General features: G+C 37.9%; 1 protein-coding gene across 3 annotated transcripts in view; it reads left to right on the forward strand.

The window, feature by feature from the left end:
- The window catches only part of COLEC10 (collectin subfamily member 10), a 172098-nt gene that overhangs the window by 100037 nt on the left and 47337 nt on the right, over window positions 1-24724 (forward strand). For 2 of the 3 annotated variants that reach the window (XM_019932091.3, XM_033842851.2), the window contains one exon: window positions 6374-6469. The exons of the other annotated variant lie outside the window; for it this stretch is intronic. In XM_019932091.3, coding sequence (XP_019787650.2) covers window positions 6374-6469 — 96 coding nt within the window. The remainder of the gene's footprint in view (window positions 1-6373; window positions 6470-24724) is intronic. 3 annotated transcript variants of the gene reach the window in all.

Raw genomic sequence — 24724 nt, forward strand, 5'->3', positions numbered from 1 at the left:
TCCAACATTCCATCTCTGAAATATGTGGACCAAATGAAACATCACGTGGCAATAACTGATTATCAGTCATGAGTCTAGATGGTTCTCATTCATTAAAACAAATCATTTGAGTACTCACTCCCCGCCAGGTATTAGGATAGACATGAGGGTACCAATAAGAAGAAAACACTTACCCTCTAGCCAGGAAAGTTCCAATTAGTGGAGGAAAGAGACAAGTAAAGAATTCCAAAACAGTACAGTAATAGAGGCATATAAAATTCACAGTAATGAGACCTGGGAAGTGAGAACAGGGCGCTGTTAGATACAGAGGAGGCTGCTTTCAGGGAGGTATAACCTAAGCTGAGTTTTGAAGAATACATAAAAGTTAATCATCAAACAAGATAGTGTAATGAGAAGACCATTTTAATCAGAAGAAAGAATTAAGGCCAGAAATCTTGGTGTGTTTGGGAAACTACATGTTCAACATGTTCTGGACATACAGTTTGATGTGGAATTTCAACATGTTCTGGACATACAGTTTGATGTGGAAATTGTTGGGAATTGAGGCTGAAGAGGGCTTTTTGTCTTGTATGTCTTGTCGAGGAATTTAAGCCTTATTCTGTGGACAGTTGGGGCCTCTGAATGATTTTGATTGACAAAACAGAAAAACAATCTTATTTTCTTGCTTTAGATGTTACCTCTGGCGGCAGTGTGGAAAATGGGGAGGGGGAAGTAATCGGAGATTCTTGCATAATTAAAGTCATAAATGATGAGAGTCAACATTTATGTCATTATGATGAAAATGGAGAGAAGGGGTAGATTACACACAGATTACAGTGATAAAACGTAGAGGATTAGCTTGAAGTCACTGATTAACTTGAAGCGTTGGATGAAAAAGTAGAAAAGTAGTTGAAAAAGATCACTGTATTTCTCACATAAGCATATCAGTTGGTGAATAGTGACGCTGATGACTGTCATGGAACATGTAGTTGAAGGAGATGGGGTAAATTACATGAAGGGCCAGACCATACAGAGGGCCTCCCCATTCCCCTGTGTCTTACTGAAAACACTTATCCTGGTTATTCAGAGTTCTTTCTGTTGATCATGCTAGAAGTTAATCCAGAAGAAGGATAAATAGGAGGAAGAATTACGTATTATGTATATATTATGCTACACTTGACCTTAATTCAGCTTACAGTGACAATTGAGCATTCATAGAGGGTAAATGTAATTTTTAAATTTATTTATCTATTTATTTATGGCTGTGTTGGGTCTTCGTTTCTGTGCAAGGGCTTTCTCTAGTTGTGGCAAGCGGGGGCCACTCTTCATCGCGGTGCGCGGACCTCTCACTATCGCGGCCTCTCTTGTTGCGGAGCACAGGCTCCAGACGCACAGGCTCAGTATTGTGGCTCACGGGCCCAGTTGCTCTGCGGCACATGGGATCTTCCCAGACCAGGGCTCGAACCTGTGTCCCCTGCATAGGCAGGCAGATTCTCAACCACTGCGCCACCAAGGAAGCCCTAAATGTAATTTTTAAAGCCCATATATATGACATCTTAGGGAATAAGACTTTGATTTGGAAAACACTGTATTAATAATGATGATGATGATGATGGTGATAACATATTAACTTGGCACTTACTGTGTATCAAGCACAGCATTAACCTGCAAGTACCATTAATCTTCCCATTTTACAGATGAGGAAATTTGAGACTTAGAGACTTTGGTCACCCACTGTTAAGAAGTTAACCAGGGTTCAAAGTGAAGTCCTCCCATGTTGTGGAATGAGCAGAGGGTTGGAAATTCAGAAATTCGGTTTAGAGTCCTCGTTTAGCTATCTAGTGGCAAGGCAACCATCATGTCACCCTTCGTCTGTAGAATATGCGTTGAGGGATGGGTTGCTAGGGTAGGGAGGAATTGGAAAAGTTGAAATTTTTGAAGGCTCTGTAGCCCCTTCAACCTTTGCATTCTGTGGTTTTGACTGTATAACGGAGTATTCACTCTGATAGTGACTCTGAGCTCAAAGGGATATGGTGACTGAGCCACACAATCTACTGAGAGGACAGGCACATCACCAAAAGGAAGGCATGCCATTGTCCAGTCAGTGTGGCTGTTGGTTTAGTTCATGCATTTTTTAAAGCTCTTCTCCAAGATCCTCATGGCTATGAATTTTTCTGTTTGTTTGTTTTTGTTTTTTTTTGCAGTACGCGGGCCTCTCACGGTTGTGGCCCGTCCTGCCGCGGAGCACAGGCTCCGGACGCGCAGGCTCAGCGGCCATGGCTCACGGGCCTAGCCGCTCCGCGGCATGTGAGATCTTCCCGGACCGGGGCACGAACCCGCGTCCCCTGCATCGGCAGGCGGACTCTCAACCACTGCGCCACCAGAGAAGCCCATGGCTATGGTTTTGTACTCAGCCTAAGTATTGCCCTTTTCTTAATAGAGAAAGTAATAAGAGCAGTTTCTCTGGAAAAGGAAAAGCTTGTTCTTTAATAAACAAAGGTCTTCTTGGCCATTGTCTGTGTTTTAAAACAATTCAGAAAGGGACTTTTTGTGATGTGTTCTCTTGAATTTTGTCATCTCTCTTTCACCTTGTAGTTCTGCTGCCCAAATATGGTAGACTAGAAGCCCTTCTAAGTCGAGATTTGGAGAGTCTGAATATTTCCAGGAAAACCCACAGAAGGGTCTTTTCAGGCTGCAGATGGGGACAGAAAAATATCAGGGGGTAAAAATCTCAGAAATGTCTAACTTTGGTTTTTTACATTGGGATATTACCTGCTGGTTCATTTTGGCTGCAGGGAAGTTATTGGGGCTTTGGGGTAATTCACTCTCTTTAGAGATAAAATAGTGGCCACTTTGGTCATTTAAAGCTCTGTGATGTTAGTCCCACTCTTGGGCTTTAGAAGAAAAGACATGTACGTTGAAGACAAACACCGGCTCTGCCATTTATTAGCTGTGTGGAGCCCAGATACTATTCCTGAACTTCCATTTCTCATCTGTAAAGTAGGAATCGAATCTTTATTTCAAAGTTTATCATGCAGTTGAAATGCAATAATACATGTAATATGCTTAGTCCAGTGCCTACCTGTAGTTCAATAGATGAGAACTAATCACATCATTCAAAAACAGCAAAGACTAATACTTTGAGTTAGCAGAAGTAATACAAATAACAGTATTCCCTGTTCATTGAGCAAGACCACCTACGAAATGTTTTCTTCCACCTTTTTGCCTCTTTAGCCTCTCTATAGCATGAGTAACAATCACAATAGATGCTGTGTCAATAAGCAAGAAGAATGGAAAATATTTAATGCAATACGCTTGTGTGCATGGAAGTTTCTATCAGAAATTCCAATGCTTATGATCTGAATTCTTCTAGAAGGAAATTTAAGCTCAGAATGCTTTTTATGTGCATTAGCTATTATTTGGTACTTTCGGGAATATCCACTATCTATGGTTGGTTGTGTTTATTTGTGAAAAGCAGAAATAGGAAGAAGAGATATGAAACTGTGCTGGATTAAAAAGAGTGCCTGAGGCATGGACAGAATATTAATATCGTTTGCACAAAAATGGGTTGAGCCAGTTGAGCTCAGATATCAAACCTATCTGTATACAGGAGGATGTTAATTTTCAGTGAAAATCCTTGGATAGATGCCAGTAAATTCCGGGAAAAGGAAATAATATTATACAGATTTCTTCTCTGCGATCTTTGATGTCCACAGAGAAACCCTTTCTGAAAAGACAACTATTTTCTTCTTTGGCTCATCTTTGAGAATTGCTGCAGCTAGGTCATTTTGTACCCAAAGACCACCACGAAGTTCAGAGAGGGTGGGAGGGGCCTTCCCATTAAATCCTTGGTCAACCATTTGCATTTTCCAAAAGTTAGTTGACAATTACAAGGTTTGGGAACTTTCAGTTATAATTGCACTGCAAAAATAATAAGAGGAAACAGGCAGAGGTTATGTTAACAGGCCCCTGGTGGCTGTCAAGGACCTGTGGTTCAGCCTTTGAAGTCAGTTTCAGTAGATTTTCATGTGATATAAGTGGAGTAAAATGCCCCCCTTTCAGGTTTCACAAGTGATATTGTTTAATGTACTGATATTGTTTCTTGTAAATTTGTTTTAGGGAGTTATTTCCTCTGACTATTATTTCAGAACTCCTCTATTAAGCTAAGCAAAACAGGGGGTTGAAATTACATCTCTATTTCTATTTTTATGTTATTTAAAAAAATTAATTTAAGCACATGTTATTTTTTTTAAAAAAAGTAAAACAGACACAGAAAGCTAAAAGAATGTGAAGTAACAATCTCCCTTCCCTAGTCTCTCGTCATATCCCTTTCAAATCTCTTTTTTTTAATATGTCCAAAAAATACGAAAACAAAAACAAATTTTATGTGTAGACCCAGTCATATAGCAGACCCACTATATTGTATATTTTACCCAAATAGGTATATAAAATACTATTGAGTACTTTGATTTCTCACTTAACATATCTTGGAGACTTTTCAATATTATTGCATACAGATCTATTGTATTCTTTTTAACATCTGCACATCATCCTGTTGTTTGGATAAACCATAATGTATACAACCAGTGATTTCTGTATCTTGTTACTACAAATAACACTGTAATGAACAGGATAAATTCCTTACATGGTATTTCTGGGTCAGAGGATAAGTGCATTTAAAATTTTGACATATATATAAATTAAGTTCCTACTAAGAGTATGTGCAAGTGCTTATTTTAGGCAGGTATTCTATTATCGCTATGTGAGTGTTGTCCTCTACACCAGGTTGAAGGTGTGGTGTCAGTCGATGTAAGCGGAATAAGTAAATAAAGGATAGAAACTTGGGTACAGCAAAGGTGTTAGTCAGGGTCCCATAGGGGAACAGAAGACACACTCAAATTGAAATAATTTAAGGATGAGTCATTTACAAAGAGACTATTTACAATGATGCAAGTGGATAGAGGGGAAACCCATGGAATCATGCAATAATCTGCAGGTGGTGAATAGCAGCTGAGTTGTTACCACCTCTGAGCCATAATGGAGAGAGAAGATATTGGACCTCAAGGGGAGTCACGTGGAGAAGTTCACCTTGAGAGGAGCAGTAGCCTTACATTGAAGGTCAAGGTATCATGAGAGTTCCCATCCCTGCAGTGTCACGGGGGCTTCCCGTTGACTTAGCCAAGCAGAAGCCAAAATATATTCCCCTTCAATGGGGTCCATATGGGTCAACTTCACACAGCAAATAGGGCAGTTGAAAAGGGTGAAGAGTAGATCTGAAGGGGAAAAAAAATTCACATCACCCCAACACAAAGATGATTTCTATCATTATTGATTTCCAGAATCACCCATTCCAAACCAGATAAGGACCCATACAACCTTTATACCTATCTAGGAGAAAAGTCTGTATTTTTTTCTGGTAAAGTGTATCTTTTCCATTATCTAATTATTTTATTTTGTGAGTTATCTAAGGGGAGGGACCATATCTAACTTATTCATCACACTTTTAGCAGAACCCAGAACAGTGCCTGACACAGATGAAGCACTTAATAACTAGTTGTTGGATAAATAAATGCCAGAAAAAATTTCTTGTTTCTGAATTTGACATTTTATAATGTTATTTAAGCCAAGTTCTTCATTATTAATGAATTATTCACTGCTGGTTGTTGGAAATTATCTTCTGAAGGATGGCTGGACTCTAGTGCTTTCATGAGACACCAGCCCTAGAGGTGAAATCATACTTAACTTGGTTCTTCCCAGGTGTATGGGATTTTACTCATATACAAAGCATAGTTGATGGGAATAATTACAAACATATAAATGGCATTCGAGGTGATGGGATGTTTCCATTCCTGCTCTCTCCAAAATGGTTTTTTTTTCCCTTCAGGTTTATTGAGATTAAACTGACAAATAGAATTGTATGTATTTAAAGTGTACAATGTGACGATTTGATACATCATTACCACAAATTAATTAACACTTAATTCATCACCTCCCATGGTTACTATAATTACCACGCTCTACATTAGATCCTCAGTCCCCAAAGTTTTCTGAATCCTAAATTGATCATCTCAAGCGTCTATACACAGTATGAACTTCCTTGGTAGAAACTTTTCTTTTGCCCGTGTACACCTAGATTATTATTCTTGGAAGCCTTCTCTGACTGATACTCATTCCATAAAAGCAATGATCACATTGAACTGTATTTTTTTCTCTCAAGTGACTGTATTAAATACAAAATTTTGTTGTCTAGCTGTCCTAAGGTTTGGGCCCTGTCTTTTTCATCATGTCTTTTTCATCTTTTTCATCCACAACATGAATCTTGGCACTTAACAGAAGCTCAATAAATAGAAGTTGAATTTATTCAGGAGTTCAACATTCTTCTTCCCTTTTCTAGGCTCTTCTGGACATATCCCTAGACTTTGGAGATGCAGCAAGAAAGCTGATTCTCACTCTCTTCTGCTGCTGAATAGAGAGCCTGAAAACGAACACGGTAATGTAGAATAAACTTGGGTTTTAATATGAGACCAAGCGGGGCTCACATCTCAGTTTTGCCGTTTCTAGCTTGATAACCTTGAGTATTATTCAACTTCTCTAAAGTTGCTGAGAGAATGTAATAGGATTAGGTACACAGTAAATTCACTGACATGATAAAATACCAGCTTTCCTTCTTCTGTCACCTTCTTTCCCCTTAAGGGTATCAAAAATTGTGCTCTGGTTAAAGTCAAAGGATGGGGCAGTGGACTTAAATGGGGGATTTAAGAAGCTTCTTGTAATTTTAGAAAACGGGCATGGCATAATGGGAATCAACATTCTTCCATTAAACTTCCCTTTCCAGGAGATGTGAAGACTTAATCTTAGTACTACTTTAACTAAATGAACAACTGAACAAAATACCACAGGGGTTTATGTACATTCACTCCCCCTTTTTCTCTGCAACCTGGTATTTAGACTTGTTTTCAGAACGTATTTCAATGAATGGATGTTGGTGTTGAAATGGTGATGTTATACCCTCATTCTCATTCATTCGTGAATTTGTGATCCACCTTTGTGAATCTTCAGATCAATCATGGATATCTTATTCTTGAGCTAACCTGTCCACACGACTTAATAAACACGCCTGAGTTGTTTCCCAACCTTACCAGACCCTGCCCCTCAAACGCTGCTCTCCCTCTCTTGCTTATCTCCAGCCACATTAGCTTTCTTTGAGTTCTTTGCAATTTTGCACGACCGTCTAAGTATTATACATAAAATTACGATACATATAAAATTATAATATACATTAAGCTTATATAGAAAATTACAATATACATAAAATTAAATATACACAAGAGTAGCCGTCTTACTAATAGCATTAAATTATATCACCCAAATTCTGTTTCTGAAGGCTCGGGATTCACAGTCTGTGGCACGTATAGCATTGTCCCTTTGCCCCTGCTGACGTCAGCAGCCCCCTCTCCCACCATGCTGTCTCTTAAGCCTTTATGCCAGTCAGGCAGAACCTTCTCTTGGCTTCACCAAGGCCTTCTTTTTTATTCTGGAACACGCTCTTACTTCTGTTTATATCTATTGTGCCCCACCTCAACGCCCAATTCCACTTACATCCCCAGGGTCAGTTGCCTCTGCTCACCCTTCAGTTTTCAACTTGAAACAGTCGCTTCTACAGAAGGCTTTCCTGACCCCTCCTAGGGTCACACCCCCTGCTAGGTCATCCATAGCACACTGCCCTTCTCTGGATAGCACTTCCCCTATGTCAATGTTAAAGCTGATTTAAATTTCTTTTTTTAATTTAATTTTTATTTTATACTGGAGTACAGTTGATTTACAATGTTGTGCTGGTTTCAGGTGTACAGCAAAGTGATTCAGTTATACATATACATGTGATTTAACTTTCTGACTCTTTCTCCAGTCTATAAGACCTAAGAGGAGAGAACCTATGGCTGTCTCATTTCTTGTTATATATCCAGTGTCTGGCATAGTGCGTGTTCTATAGAAGATGCTAAGTAAATAATTACCAATTAAAACTCTAAGCTAAAGCCGTAAGGGTATTTGGTTTAGAATGATATTAGTTTCCTTCTGCTGCTATAGCAAATTGCCATAAATTTAATAGTTTAAGATGATGTAAGTTTATTATCTCACAGTTCTGGAGGTCAGAAGCCCCCAAATGGGTCTCACCGCGCTAAAATCAAGGTGTTGGTGGAGTTATTTAACGTTGGACGCTCTGAGGGAGATTTTGTTTTCTTGCCTTTTCCAGCTCCTAGAAGCTTTGGCTTGGGGCCCTTTCCTCCATCTTCAAATCCAGCAACAGTGAACCAAGTCCTCTCATGCTGCCATTTCTTTACCTCTCTCTTCTTCCTCTCTCTTCTACTTTTAATGACCCTTGCGATTACATTTGAACTATCCAGATAATCTAAGATGAAGCCTTTATTTTAAGTTCAGCTGATTAGTAACCTAAATTCCATCTGCCCCCTTCATTCCCCTTTGCCATGTAACCTAAAGTAGTCATAGATTCTAAAAGATTAGAGCATGGGCATCTTTGGGGGCCGACATTCTGCCTATCGTGAGAATGGTACTATTTTATTCACCTTCGTATCTTTAAAATGAGAGGTGAGGTGAGTGGACCTCAAAGGAATTATCTATCTCTGGCCCAAGCAGTAGAGATAATATTAAATTATTAAATGGATGTATTCTACTCCTTTCTTCCTGTAAATTGTGTTTGGCTATAACAACTCCAAGTCATGAGACATAAAACACCAGAAAGAAGAAAGCAGATGCCAACCACAACAATGGCATCATTAGTTGGGCTTGACTCGTAAATGAGTTATTATTTTGTTTTCCTTTTGGGGGCGCCTAGCATGGCTATAGTCTTAAAAGCAGACATTTTTTTTTTTTTAAACATCTTTACTGGAGTATAATTGCTCTACAATGGTGTGTTAGTTTCTGCTTTATAACAAGTGAATCAGCTATACATATACATATGTCCCCATATCTCCTCCCTCTTGAATCTCCCTCCCACCCTCCCTATCCCACCCCTCTAGGTGGTCACAAAGCACCGAGCTGATCTCCCTGTGCTGTGCGGCTGCTTCCCACTAGCTATCTACCTTACGTTTGGTAGTGTATATATGTCCATGCCTCTCTCTCGCTTTGTCACAGCTTACCCTTCCCCCTCCCCGTATCCTCAAGTCCATTCTCTAGTAGGTCTGTGTCTTTATTCCTGTCTTACCCCTAGGTTCTTCATGACATTTTTTTTTCTTACATCCCATATATATGTGTTAGCATACGGTATTTATCTTTCTCTAAAAGCAGACATCCTTTAAAGAGAAAAAGTTGTTCTCTTTAATATCTTTAATATTTAAATTCTTTAATATCTCATTGGCACATCAAGGTGGAAGGTTGAAAATTTTGCTTTATTCTAAACCATTTGAAATGAAATTCAGGATATGATGTAAGGGATGTAGTTATCACAAAGAGAAGAGCAAAAGCCCATCCCTCCTAGTCCAGTGGCATGTAGGGAGAAAGAGGAAGGTCAATGGGAAACATGTAGTAAAACAGGTATTCTGTGACTTTCTGCTTTGTTTAAATCCATAACGAGAATACCCATACAGATATGAGATTTACTAGTCAAGTCCTTAGTGGCAAGATGTATATTCAAGGCTTTGAGCAAAGAAAATTTGATGAAAGGACCACTTACAGAGAGGTGTGGGCAGGATTAAAGGAACCAGTAATAGATGGAGAAGCACCAAGAACTATCAACAGAGGCGGAGGACCAGAAGGGGGAGATGGGTTTTGGGATCCACAAGAGTAAGAGTTTTAACTGTACGCAAGAGGGTCATTCAACGGGAGTTGTGGCCATTGATAGAAGAAAGAGCCACTGTCAAACTATGCCCCTGCAGGGGGAGTGTGGAGGGAACACCTCCACTTTTCTCTCTCCCTACCTCCTGATCTCCAACTGGTGCCCCTCTCTAATTTGGCAAATTCAAACCTGGAAGCCATAAGGCAAGTGAGACTGTGATCTGGTCTATAAAGGACAGTCCCCCAGGAAAAAATAACAGGAGCAAATGGAGAATAACTCACATAGAATAGAACTAACATCTGAACATATGGGGTTATGCCTGGGCATAACCCGGGTGAAACTTCACCTTTAGTTTGGCACCATGCAAAAGGGGTACACAAATGCTTGTCTAAGAGCGGACTTCTGGGGAACTTAGCCCCAAACGCGGATGGAGCTGGGTTTCAAACCTATTTGCCTTCCTCCAAAACCCATGTTATTATCTACCACCACCTAATGCTGGCTCTTGTTGTCAGATCCTCAGGAGAGAACCTGCTGGAGCAGCATTTCTTTTTTCCAGTCTGATCTGCAAATGATGGAGTACCATTTAATTCTTGCAGGAGACTCTGAAGGTTTTTTTTTTTTTTAATGGCATTTCCTCCATACATCAATTCAGTAGAAAAACACTATAGGAATGCAGTTTCAATATTTTTATGAAATGGATCCAAGACTAAAAGAATACCACCTAACAGAATTGCTGAGTGCTAATGAGTTTGAACTCTTAATTTTCCTAAACTGTACTAAGTGGGTTCAAATTTTTACCTTGCCTCTTACTGTATTATGACTCTGGAAAACTGTTTGAATTGATTGTACCTCATTTTCTGTACCTGTGAGGTTGAGGTAAAATAAGATAGCTTTTAGGATTAAATATTTTAATACAGCTAAAGTCCTTACAAGAGTGGTTGGTATATATTAAACAAGACTCAGTAAATGTTATTATTACATGTCTTAACAACAACACCTTCTGCTTTTATTCAAGAAACTTTTAGTGAGCAACCACTCTACGGGAAGACCTATAAGAAATGGTTTCTGTACTTAACATCAGAATTTGGTAGGAAAAACAGACTGTCAATATAAGGTGGTGCATGACAAGACAGAGGGAGTCATAGAGGTCTGGGTTATATTACCTACCATCATTTATTGGTGTTGTCACAAATTCAGACTGGCCAGACATTGGTTGAGATGTGAAATAGGCAAGAAGGAAAAACCAGATTTTGTTAAATGTTACCTCTAGCGTTTATGATTAATATGGCAGTTGTTCCTTATTTATGATTCATTAATTATGCTTTTGAATTTTTGTTTCTTTAAGGTTTTATCTTACTTTTTAAAAAGTCTTTCAAGAAATAACTCTGGTTTTATGGACTTTTCACTAGGGCAGCAGCCCAAAGACACAGGTTCATTTGCTGGTACTACAAATGACTAGCTTTGTGATGCTGGACCATCCTCTCTGAGCATCCTCATCTATAAAATGAACCTGACATCCACCCTTTCTGCTGCCCTAGTAGAACATTATGAGGACCAATAAGCTAAATGGATGTGCTAGTAAGAGTGTTAAAAACATAAGACTTTGTGCAAATGTAGAGAAGGAAGTTGTCACCCCATGATATACCCTGAGATAAGACTATAGTTGTTCAGGACACAGGGTTTGGATTTCAGATATACTTGGGTTTGAATCCTGGCTTTGCCACTTATCAGCTGTGCAAACTTGGTTGAGTAAATGAACTTTTTGAACCTCATTTTATGTAATGGATCATTTTGAGGATTGGTTGAGGTCGTATGTAGAAAATGCTTAGCACATTGTTAAGCTCATAGCTCAATAAGCTGTTGTTTTTTTAGGTTTTTTGTTTTTTTTTTTTTAACTATTCCTTATACTGCAGCTTGGGTAGGAACGTATTGTAGTAATCAAGTGAAGACGCAATCTTGCACCTAAAATTTACAACCAAGAGTCGTAGCAGAAGAGAGAAACCACCCATATTTGTATTTGTCTCCCTGGCTCAGCAAGATGACTTAAGGAAGTTTTGAAATGTTAGAATTCAGACAAGCATTATGGAAAGACAAAACACTGTCCCAAACTGTGCCTGTAGCATATGCGGAAAGTAGATGAGGCTCATCACTGATCATTTAAATGGGGGATTTATTAAACTAGATAAGTATCTAGAATTTCTGATAAATTCTGTTTCTGCTTCTTATCCAACCACTTTTATGCTTTTAATCATCAACACCTCTGAAGTTACACGGGGCATGTAACACTTTTATCACCCAGACTTTCCTCTCAAAAGACACATAAAAGATTGCAAGGACTTGCAGACACCAGAAACAATAGCAGGAAGCCAGAGAATTTGCCTAAAAATTGAAGGTGAGTCAAATAGGAAAAGTCTTCGTAACCAGGAGCAACCAGACAGCGTCTAATGTGACCTTGCCACATAAAAGACTCTGTTATAACAAAAAAACCCACCAGTACCCTAAGCTGTAGAGTTTTGCCAAAAACACACATGAAAAAACATTTCCTGTCTGTACTGAACTACCAAGTTGCTGTGACATTATGTGTCTGGGTGTGACTTTCAATATAGGTAAACAATTTTGCTTTTTTTTTCAAAGATAACATTACCAACAGTGTATTCCAGACTCAAATTCTGGTTGTTTTCTTATTCAATGTTTATTGAAACTTCATATTCTTTTCATAACTGACCTCTATTTTTATATTTGTATATAGACATGTATATATGTGTGTATACACACACACACACACACACACACACACACACACACACACACATTAAATGGATATCTGGAGGGCAAAGAAATCCTAGACCATTAGGGCTAGAAGAAAACTTAATAGTGACTTAGCCCAACTCTATCTTTTAATAGATGCAAATACTAAATCCAAGAAAGGACAATGATTTTTTTGGCTCACAGAAGTAGGACTCAGACCCCCAGATGTTCTTCTTTGTATTTTTTCTACCTTTCCACTATATAATGCTGCCTTTCAAAGTAAGAAAACAAAAACAAACCTTAAAAATGCACAATAGAACAAATACCTGTACAGGGGAATGTTTACTATTGTGGATATGGGAAACACTAAAGCTAGGGAGATCCCATATCCTAGTTTGCCAAGAGTAGTTCAGTGTGCACCTGTTGTCCTGTTGTAATAATCAGTACTACCCCATCTGCTCTCACAATTGTGTGATTTGGAAGATAATTTATACGGTCACCTTAATGAAAGCACAAGTTTCTTGTTGAAGGTAAAGAGCCACATTTTACTTGCGAAGAATCTGAAGGTCCATTCTAAAACTTGGCCTCCCATAAGGAAATCCACACAACCTATTACAAGAGCTTGGGATTAAAAAGGCGGTGTGGGTGGGAGATGCTGTGTACTTGAAAATGAGCAAGGTCACACACCATGGCCATAGTAGAGCTAACCGTTGCCACAAAGACCCAAGCATGTATGTGTGGCTTTGCAAGATGTCTTCAATGAGAATTTTCATTCTGCTTTTCTTTTTGTTTGTTTTTAACAAACAACATGAAAGTACATGAAAGAGTAGTCAGGCTATGCTGTGACTGTAAAAACTCAGCTGGGAGTTGAAACCCAAATTCATGTCTCAGCAAAGTGTGGCTTGAGGCTGGTTGCTCTAATCTCTGGATCTTATGTTCTATAAGATAAAAGGATTGAATGAGACTATCTCTGTTTCTTTCCAGCTCCAGTTTTAGACTCCCATGGATTTGTTAATTAACTTCCATGATTTTATCCTTTCCCAGGAAAATGTATTACCCTTACCCACACCCTCACCTCCACCATCACCAATTTGTCCCAAGCTCTCGATGAAATGTCCTCAGAAATTTCTGAAAGCGGGATAAATGGGAACCACAAAGAACTTCTCCTCCTGGAATTTGCCTTAGACTTTAATACAACTTAACACAACCTAACAACATAAGGTTGAAACAGTGAGAGCCCATCTCTCCATCCCAGGGTCCTGACTGGGACAGATGTCACTTGCATGTCTCATGTTTTTATTTTATTAGCTCAGTGGCAAACTAAGGCTCTGCCTGTACGTGTGGAATGGATAAAATATGCCATGGCCAATCGGCTCAACTCTGCTTTTACCCCCAATTGGTTCAGACCACAGCCCAGCAACTCATGATGACGATAGACAAAACTGAAACGATGAGATTAGATATGCTATAACCTCATTTGATGGCATGCATAGACCTAGCCTCATTTTTTCCAGACTCCATTGCTGAGTTTTAATGAGAAGTCCAAAAGGTCAATTACTTTTTGACTGACTGTATGAAGAGAAAATTGATAGCTGGGGAAAGTTGATTGTATTATTCACTCTGCACACACAGCAAATTGGTTTTCTATTTATGGAGAATGTTTTTAATTAGTGCTTGAATTGTGCATTAAAATTGGGCAACTATAAATAGTTAACAGCTGTGATATTTTATACCTTAAAATTCAAAACATTTTCCCCCCTCATTTGATGAATTCTAACCCATAGCTCTCTGTTTACATGTTTGCTATTTTGGTTCTGTGTAATTCTAGAAATAACTAGTTTCAGACAGTTATGGTTTAGTGAACGCAGGGAATTGCTTTTGCTAAAATTATTGTTGCTTGTTTCTAAAACTCCTACAGAATAAATCTACGGTCTTCAGAAAAGCAGAAGTTATTTCCAATGACACACACTATTTGCTGAAAATTTACGGTAGATTGACTCATGCATCTTTGCATTGTACTTAAATTAAAATACTATAGCTTTGGTTGAAGGGTAGATGTGTCAGTGGCCTCCCTGCGGCTTGACGGTTTGTTTTGATAGGACAGAGAAAGTTTACCTAATTATAGGAGGCTCATTATTGGTTCTGAAGGAGGAAAAAAGTCATCTCAACATTGATTTCTCCTGGAAATGAATCATGCAGTTGTATAACTTTTAGCACCACCGTCTGTCTCCATCTATGATCTTTTTTTTTCTTTTAGTTAATGTGAAGTTTGTCATTTCAAATAATGTCTGATGTCTGGCCCCAGGCTATTTGTAGATTTATCCTAGCCAACATGTGTCACTCATCTTTGTTTAGAATCTGCAACCTTCATCCTAGCAACCTCTTTTTATTTTATCCTTGCTTTTGCTTCCTTGGTGGCTCTGTACAGATTATAATGGGCTCTCTCAGAAAAAGTATGATTAAGGGTGGGTGTCGTAAGTCCATAGATGTATAGTAAATTGGAATTCTTGACATGAATTTATCATTCAGGTAAATATTGGCTGCATCTTATCTCAACAGTTGCTTGGCCCATATTTTATAGTGGCCGACCCATCCTTTTAATGGTGTCACTTAAAGAAACAATAGACAGTTCAAACTATTCACTCAACACATCCAATCTCTAAACTGAAGCTGGAGATGTCAGAATTCTCCGAATATGAAAAAAAGATGCCTTGATTTTCAAACAATTGTAATTTTAAAATTAGACTTTCATGATTTTTACGTGGTATTTGCTTTGTTTACCTGCTTACTAAACACACAAATAAAAAATGGATTCCAGCATGTTGTTGCCTATTTAGGAATCAATTTCTTTTCATTTAACCCTGATCCTGAGCCATTGACTGTCTTCCTATGGCCTTATGGGTTAGTCAATGACTTCACCACACATTGAACCATAGAATTTTCTACCTCACCTTTAGCTTGTGTATGAAGTAACCAACATGAACTTGCACGTCAAGAATTCAGCTAAGAACATGATGAGGTCTTGGGAAGAGCATTCCCTTAGGAAACTCCTAAATGCTGATTTAGCTCTCCTAGGTAATCTGGCTCTCCTACTGTGGACTCTATCCCAAAATGGTTTTTTTTTTTTTTTTTTTGAATATATACCAACATGTATTAATGGGTGTTTTCTCAAAAGAGACAGTACGTCATTATCACAAAGGAGCAACCACTTTCAAATAAAAGAGTATATGGATTAGTGTACAAGGTAAACATTCTGGGTACATCCGAGCCTTGGGGAAACTGGTTTACCACTTTGGCTCTGTTGCCACATGGGTAGTGGATCAGGCAGCCAGAAAAGCATGGACTCATTTCAGCTGTGGAAGTTCAGGGCGTGACTCCAAGCCAGAAGCGTGGCCATGGCCAGCTGTCTCAAGCCTCTGTGTGTACTCAGTAACCAAGAGTATGTTACAGCATATGCTGTGTCAGATCCAGCCATTAGCCTTCCAGATCAAGTTAGGGGAGTCTTTCTCGCATTTGGTGCCCTAGCAAGAAAGCTTCAGTTGAATTCTAGGGGTCAGCAAGCAGAAAGGTAGAGAGACTAAGGCTCAAAATACAATTTGGACTTTCACTTGCCAGCTCTTAATAGTAGCGTATCTACTTTTGTCTCCTTATAGAACTAACGTATCCATAATATGTAGATGCAGGTTTTTCAACACTCCACACATCAGCTGGAATGGAGAAGTTTCCTCTCTGAAAAATGTGCAATAGAGGATATATTTACTCTTTTAAACATAAACCCCCAAGTGGTGGTGTTTTCTTTCTGTACTAAGCCTCTCCCGTTTTCTACATTTTCTTCTATAGGAATGTGATTACGTAGTATAAAGAAAAACAAAAAGCTAATAGGAGAAAACAAATGACCTTGAGAGTCCAATGTCAAAGGTGTCATGCCAATTACAGTAAAAATTCAATTAATAAAAACACAGCTCTCAGCAATAATGCAAATAAGTAGAAAGTCTGAATTGCCCTCTTTTATGTAAAAAACAAAAAATGTCAGAAAAACAAGCTTATCTCATAGATGTTAGGAAAGTATGATTTTCAAGGTAAATTCTAGAGTTTGAACAAATTAAATCTATCTCCTTACATAAACCCATCTACTGTAGAATGAGTCATCTTTTCACATGGCAGCTCCAAATCCTTGATGCTCAGTCATCAAAGAAAGAGATGATTTTTTTAACGTCCTTATTTACTAAGCCACAAGAATAGCATAATAGAATTTTTAAAGTTTGGTTTCTTTTTTTTTTTAATTGGCTTTTTAACAAAGAGGAATTCTCAAGTTCAAAGACTAAGTTGTATTCATTGTACTGCCTCCAGTGCTTAGGCAAGTACATGGCACAGAGTTGGTACTCATAAATTCTTGATGGATCAAAGGAATTTTAACACCAATTGTAGGAGCTGTATAATTGCCCTGAAGAAGAAACAAAAAGTCATCTCAGCATTGATTGCATCTGGAAAAGAACCACGCTGTAACTTCTATCACTACTGTGTCTCCATCAATGATCCGAGAATTCAATTATCTAAAAATTCAGTTTCCCCCATTTTTCAGGAATACATTGTCGGTATGGTTGAATTAGCTTTTGCTAGGAGAGACAGACTGGCTTTCGGGCTGAAGTTGCGGCCCTGAAGCTGATTGCCTGTACCCATGGTCCAGATGGTCATTACTAGCCGTGAAACCTTGGGCAAGCCACTTCACTTCTAAATACCTGTTTCCTAGTAAGAATAGTGCCTACCTACTCGGCTTTTTGTGAGAATCTAGTTCATATATGTAAACCACTTGTAAAATGAATGTTCCCTAGCACTTCATAAGTCTTACTGTTTTATTTTTAATGAGATTCATAAAAGGAAAGCATTGTATCTCAAATGTCTTATCACTTATAATTTCTAAGAATTTCTAGAGTAACCAGAGAATAACTGATTTGCTTTTTAATATATTCCTGGCTGTCAAAAAAAAAATGTAAGAAAGTTCATTTCGCCTCTAAAGTTTTGGTTTAAATATAAACCCACGATTATCTCTTGAAATCATCTTATGGCAGCCTTAAAGTGATACGATTTATTCAGAAGTTAGTAAGGAGATTTTCTATCCAAGAGAAGCTTATAAATCATTAGCCAGAGGCTGCAAGAAACATTATATACACATTTAGAGTCTGATTAAATGTCTGGTTGGCTATTTTTTCTTAGGAAAAAATTTTTCTATTTTTTGGCTTGGTAATTTATTTTACTTTAATAAAGCCAGTACTTTTTAAGACAATGAAAAATTCAATAAAATGACTATGATTCTAAGACCCACGTGAAAAATATTCTTTTTTTTTTTGGAGATAAAAATTCCAATAAATCATTTCACATCTAGGTCACTGACACCAAGCAATTCTCTGCCACTATGGAAGCATGTCTAGTGGTTCTGTCCTGAGATTACTGACTTGTTTATAGAAAGGGAACAACAGGACCAAAGTTATATTCTTGCTGCCTCTGTTGGTCAGGTAGCTGTGATCTTTCCATCGCTCTTACAGTGCTCCTTATTCAGTAAAGCAAATTAATTTTTCACACATCTAAATATTCTAAGAGTCTCACCACCAACAAGAAAGGTTAAAGTATCAATAGATACTTGGATTAAGGGTGAAATAGAGAAAAGTGAAAGCTATTTGCTTTTTAAAAATGAATAAATCCTTACTTCAATCCTTTTCCCAAAGCTAAGTGCTTAAGAGAAACATACGTGTCTTTCAGAGCTATGGACTGAAACCAGTTTCCAAGTTGGAGGGATAAGAGCTGCAAAATTCAAAAAAATGCTTTCATTTACTTATGGATAATAAGAGTCTGTAAGAAAATCTAAAACGTAATTAATCAATTATAAAAATTCAAATAGAAATACACTGTAAGAGCACGAATTATAAGTAATGTACCCATTTGTTGCTCTTTCCAGATTACTATTTTAGGTGGCTCTTGGATTACTGAAACGTTTTCCTTTTTAGTGAGAAAAACAGTGAGAAAAGCATCAAGATAGCAAATCAGAAGATCTGAATTCAAATCCCTGTTATTTCCCATCCATCTGGCAGACGGCAAGTCTCTTGACCTTCCTGAGCCTTAGTTAATATACCGATAAAATCAGAATTTTATGAGGAAGATAGAGATCATGAACCTAATGAAAATGTTATCAGTGTTTTAAAACAGCAAGAAAAGTATCTGACTCAGGAAGTCTGGGCCTTGATCACAAACAAGAGTGCCTGGCACAGAGATGGAGTGAAATATATGTTCATTTGAACGTTCATCAATGCATGAATAAACAGATGAATGTATAGTAGATAAAAGACTGTGACATTTATTTCCCAGCCTGAGCAGAAAAAATAATAATAATAATAGAAGCAGGAACATCACCCTCATTTGAGATAGTGATTATACTATTTAAGTTGTCAGTTTCTCTAATGCATAAGATGCACATTGCTCAATATATGGCAAGCTACAAAGGTAGAGATTCTGAATCCAGGGGCAGAGAGTGGAGATGCTCAGGCTCAGCCTAAGTATAGCTTTTGGAGCTTGAATCCTACCTCTGCACCTCAACTGCTGTGTGATATTAAGCAAGTCACTTAAATACTCTGTGCCTCAGTTTTGTCACACGTCAAATAGGAAAGATAACAGTTTTATTACAGTGTATTAAGCATCAAAAGAGATAGCTGAAGTATAGCACTTGGTACTCCCCAAAATAAACACATTTCTGGGGTAACTTCATCAGGGAGAACTGATAGAAAATACACCAAGATGGCAACATTGCTATAATTATTTCCACCTACAACATTATCAAAATTATCGAAGTTTCTCATTCTTAGGCAAAGTTATTTGGCTTGGTTTTAGCCAACATGGTCCCAGCAACATTCCACAGTTTCAGCTAGAACTTGCAAAATACATGCATTTTTAAATAGGAGGTCAGATGCTAGACAAATTATGGAAATAGTAGCAACACCAAGTCTGTGCATATACTGATCTCTTGTAAAGATCATGTTAATGTCACTTAGGTATAACTCTGAGAGCTACTTACTAGTCTTCTCTGCCAGGTAAGTATTTTAAGTTAAAAAAACAAGTCTTTCCATTATCCAAGGCATTGTCTCATTTAATTTCTAAAGCTCCAAGGCTATCACTACTGACCTTAATTTCTAAGATCGGAACTTTAGTTCTGGTTGTGACACTTATTAGTTAGACAAATTTATTATGTCACTTAAAGTCTCTGAGTTTCTGTTTCCTCACGGAGTTAATGAGATTCTCAGATTAATATAATATCTGTGGAACAAATTACAAATAGCAAACCAAGCCAGTGCTGTCTCCCAAGCTCAGTTGATGATGTTGTTTTCGTGCCCATTCCATTTTCAGAGGAGAGAAAACTAAGTATTTTTACATTTTAATTTAATTGAAAGAAATGTTGCCGGTGACGGTATGTTATCTTAAAGAAAAAATGGTGTTTTATCTTAGAGGTTATTGGGCAAATTTAGTGGAAGGCACACAGTGAGAAAGCAAAATTATCTGCAAAACGCCACAAAAAAGATTTTGGAGCAATTTTGGCAACCCAAGAAGGAGGAAGAGTGAGGTTACATGAAACCAAGAAGAGAGGATTGGAGGTAAAGTCCTAGAGAAAAATGTTGAGAAGGAAAGGCCTGAGAGAAGATGGCAAAGGGGAAATTCCTAGTATATTATTGGCTAGGGAATTTTGAATAAGAGGAATGCCGAATACTCAATTTGAAGTTGTTTGATCTGCTCGTGAAATAATCATCCTCTGTTTATCCTCAGCACTTCGGTAGAAAGATACCGCGTATAACTGTCTTGCACTGGTGTTGCTTCAGGGTCAGGGAATAAAGTTCCCTTGTGTGATGGATTGCACACACTTGAACTTACAAAATGGGATTTAGTCTTTCCTTCAGCCTTAATTTAGTTGATCAACTTGAAATAATTTACCTTAAGGCTGCAACTTGTGAATGTGATTATTCATCAGGGAAATTCTCCCATAGCAACAGATTGCCAACAGGTCATGTAACCAGTGTTTGTATTCTAAAATACATGTACGAAACATATTCATAGAGGAAGCATGTGACAGACAAGGAGCCACTTAACAGAGACACCATGGACCTGGGGTTGAAGAATAGAACACAAAACCAAAATTGAGTTGAGCTCAATGGTATGGCCAAGATATCCTAAAACATTGACGCTGTACATATCCCCATGGTGCCCCAGAACACACACAGCATTACTTCTAGGAGTCCCTAAATTCTGGCTTCCGTTTTCCGTGATGTATTCTTGCCTCTGAAATTAACGTCTTTAAAAAATACTTTTTAGCAACTAAATGCTCATTTTTAAGCAAAATTGTTCCCCCCGTGTTGTATCCATTGTGACATGTCCTTGTAAGCTTTTGGATCCTTTGAAAGAAAGAGAAATAGGAGTAAAAGACTTCAGTATCTATGCCTGTTATGAAGGAGGAGTTTTGGAGTCGTTTATCAGAACTTAGAAAATATATTTGCTTGACGTTAAGTTTAGATCTTCTCAGAAGTATTTCATGAAAAGATGTGCTGAAAATTATATATAAAGTAAGCAGCCAAATTTCATAATATGAAATCTCTGAAATATAAACAGACCATTAAAAAACGAACATATCATTTATTAGGCACATGCTTCCCAGCAGAGCTGAAATAAATATTTATCTCTATAATGCAGGAAATATTTTCCCAGAAATGGGTTATATTCTGTGTTTCATCAGCTCAACAAATGCCTGATGATCTCTTTTAACTTCTCTGTGTTGAATGTCAACCAAATACATCAGGTCAAAAGTCAACCACACACTCTTCAATCTTTATGGAGACCTTGTTGCTAAGGATTCTCAGAAGCAAGGGGTAAAAGAAGTGGTCAACAGCAATTACGCTGAAGAACGTTCATTCCTGACCTCCGTATACAGTGAGGAGAGAGGCAAAGATCCCTTTAGTAATTCAACCTGTACCTGTTTAGTGCCTATCTCCAGGGAACTCAGGTACCACGAAACTTTGTTTGACCCATTCCATAAGCAGAGCATGGGTCTGGTCTCCACACTTGCAAAAATAGAGAACTAAGATGTAGCACAAGTAAATAGTCTTCCCCAAGGCAAAAATCTGTAATGGTATTGAAAGTTGGGCCCAGGCTTCTTAAATGTCGAGTCACCGCTATCGTTTAGCATAGTTTCTATTAAAAATATTCAGTTTAGCCATCTTTTTTTCCTAGAGAGCATAAAGCAATTTAAAAGAGATCATGTATTTGAGCTGACTACAAAGAATAAAGATGCCTTGTCAAAAAGGAAGAAAAAGTGCATAAAGCATTAATTTCCCTTTCACACTGCCAAAAGCATTAAAGAATCTCTCAGTTATAAAATGTGAACTTTCTTCCTCTATATGGATTTGGCAAGTTACCAAACTCTATTGACTCTTCCTTTATAATACATTGGCTATCTTTTCATCTCACTTTCTATTCTTTCAAGATCTCATCCACTCTGATGGCTTTAATTACAACCTATATGTGGATGACTCTCTAATCTGTACCTCTGGCTGAGATTTTGTTGGGGCCATCAGATACCTCCCCTTGAATATTCCAGAAGGATGTTGAACTCAACATACCCAAAATTTAATTTATCATCTTTTCTCTGAAATTTGCATTTCTTTTCTCAGTAAATGGCATCACATCCAATTGTTCAAACCAGGAACCTGGGAATTTCCCTGACCCCTTCCTCTCCCTGACCCTCCATTTCCAAGCAATCAGTAAGTCTTGTTACTTCCACATTCTTTTTTTAATCCATTTGCTTCACTTGATACTCACCCTTGCTTCCAAAGCCCTGATTTACCTAATTGAACTATTTGATCTTTCAGCCTCCCTTGCTGCTAGCATAATTCTAGCCAATGAGATGTAAATGGATTTCACCCCGTAAGTTTTCCAGGATGGTTCTTTGAAAAGATGACTAACTAGCTGTCCCGTTGTCTCGGCCCTTGGTCTGCAATTTTTCCCTTCATCCTGCGTAGAATGTAGGTACAATGTTTGAAGTTACAGCAGCCCTTTTGTGGCCATGAGGAGAAAAGCCACATGTAAAATATAGTGAAGGCAGAAAATAGAAGTCTTGGTGCCTGATGACAACATAGTACTACTGTGTTAGGACTCTCTGCCTTCAGATTTCTTATTATTTGAAAAAACAAACCAATAAACCACAAAATCCATCTCTTATCTCACTGAGCAAGTTACTTGCTGCGTTTCTATTACATGAAGCCAAGAAGGCCTACCTCTGACACACCTCTCATATTCTGATTTTCAGATCCAGCAGCAACATTCCCTTTTTTTTTTTTTTTGGCCACACCCACATTGCTTACGGGATCTTAGTTCCCTGACCAGGGATTGAACCCATGTTCCCTGCAGTGGAAGCGCTGTCTTAACCACTGGACCGTCAGGGAAGTCCCAACATTCCCTTTCTTAAAATCCTTCATGCGCTTCCACTGCCCTTGGTATCTTTTTCAAACTCCTAAGCAGCACCTACAATGTCCTTCAGATCTACTCCTTACCTTCAGCTGAGCCTTATCTGCCCCATCAAGTTCCAAACGCTAGCCTCAATGAACTACTTTCAGTTCCCCACACATATCATTCTATCTCTCAACCAAGACTTTGCATATGGTACTCCTTCTATGCAGAATGTCTTCCTTTTATAACTTCTCAACTTTATTTGGCTAATTCCAATAGTTTTCCAAAACCTGCTTAGGAAACATCCCCTAAAGGAAACCTTTCCTAATCCGCCAAGCCTAAATCAGGTTCCTCTCATCTAGGTCTCCATGACAACTGGATGCCCGGTATTTATCCCTATCAGAATGGGAAAAAGATTTAAAAAGTAATGGCAACTGTTTTTAAACTTCTCTCTCTTCCCCAAAAGACAATAAATTCCCTAAGAAAAAGACTGTCTTAAGGACTATTGTAACTCCAGATATTGTGCTGCAGTATCTGATAAATCATTCGAATGAGTAGATGAATGAATGCATTTACATCACACATATCTATCATTCAAACTCAAACCCCTCTTATTATGTGCCCATGTAATTATTCATTCTAATTCATCCACTATTATTCAAGAAATTGCTGTGTATAATTAAACACAGAACAAAAATAATGAAAGTCAGGAGCTTGCCTTGAGCCACATTTTAACCAGAAGAAGGTATTGATCCCTGAGTACGTAAATGGGGATACCCGTGCTCTTTAGTGTAATTAAGCTTATACTTAGATGTATTTAAATAATAGAATTTAGTAATTTATATATATTAATATCTTTTCTTTTCTCTGGTTATTTTTTTTTTATTGATTGCTTTGATTGAAAAAGCCTCACATAAAGACACTCTTTAGGTGCACTGAATCAGTACATACTGACCTGGAAACAATCTTAAGATTGATGACTTACTGAATCTATAAGAACTGATTTCCAAAGTGGAGACAAAACCAAATTTTTCTAATTGATGATTTCCAGACTTACAAACACTTCTTGAGAATTAAAACATTCCAAGAGTTTGGAATGTAATGTTGATGTTATTTTTTTTTACAGTTTTATGAAGGTATAAATTATATACCATACAATTAACCAATTGTAAGTGAAGAGTTGGAATTTTTAGTGTATTTATATAGTTGTGCAGCCATCACTGTAAAACAAATTTATAACACAGCTATCACTTCCCGGAGTTCCACTGTGCCCATATGAAATCAATTCCTGCTTCCGCCCCCAGCCTCAGGCAACTACTCATCTGCTTTCTATCTTGAGAGTCTTGCCTATCCTAGAAATTTCATATAAAAGGAATAATATAATACTTAGTCATTTTTGTCTGGTTTCCTCTACTTTGAATAATTTGGAGAGAAGCCATCATCTATATTGTTCCATGTATCAGTAGTTTGTTCCTTATAGTATCGATCCATTGTATGGACACACTGCTTGATGGACAAAATCCATCCACTGCTTGATGGACATTTGTGTTGTTTCCAGTTTTTGACTATTATGAATAATACTGTTATGAAAATTCATGTACAAGAATTTGTGTGGACATATGTTGTAATTTCTCTTGGATAGCTCTCAAAGAGTTGAATTGATGGCTTATATTTCAAGTTTATATTTAACCTTTAAAGAAGCTGCCAAACTGTTTTCCAAAGTGACTGTTT

The sequence above is a fragment of the Tursiops truncatus genome, chromosome 17 (genome assembly GCF_011762595.2).
Source record: "Tursiops truncatus isolate mTurTru1 chromosome 17, mTurTru1.mat.Y, whole genome shotgun sequence".
Taxonomy (NCBI): domain Eukaryota; kingdom Metazoa; phylum Chordata; class Mammalia; order Artiodactyla; family Delphinidae; genus Tursiops; species Tursiops truncatus.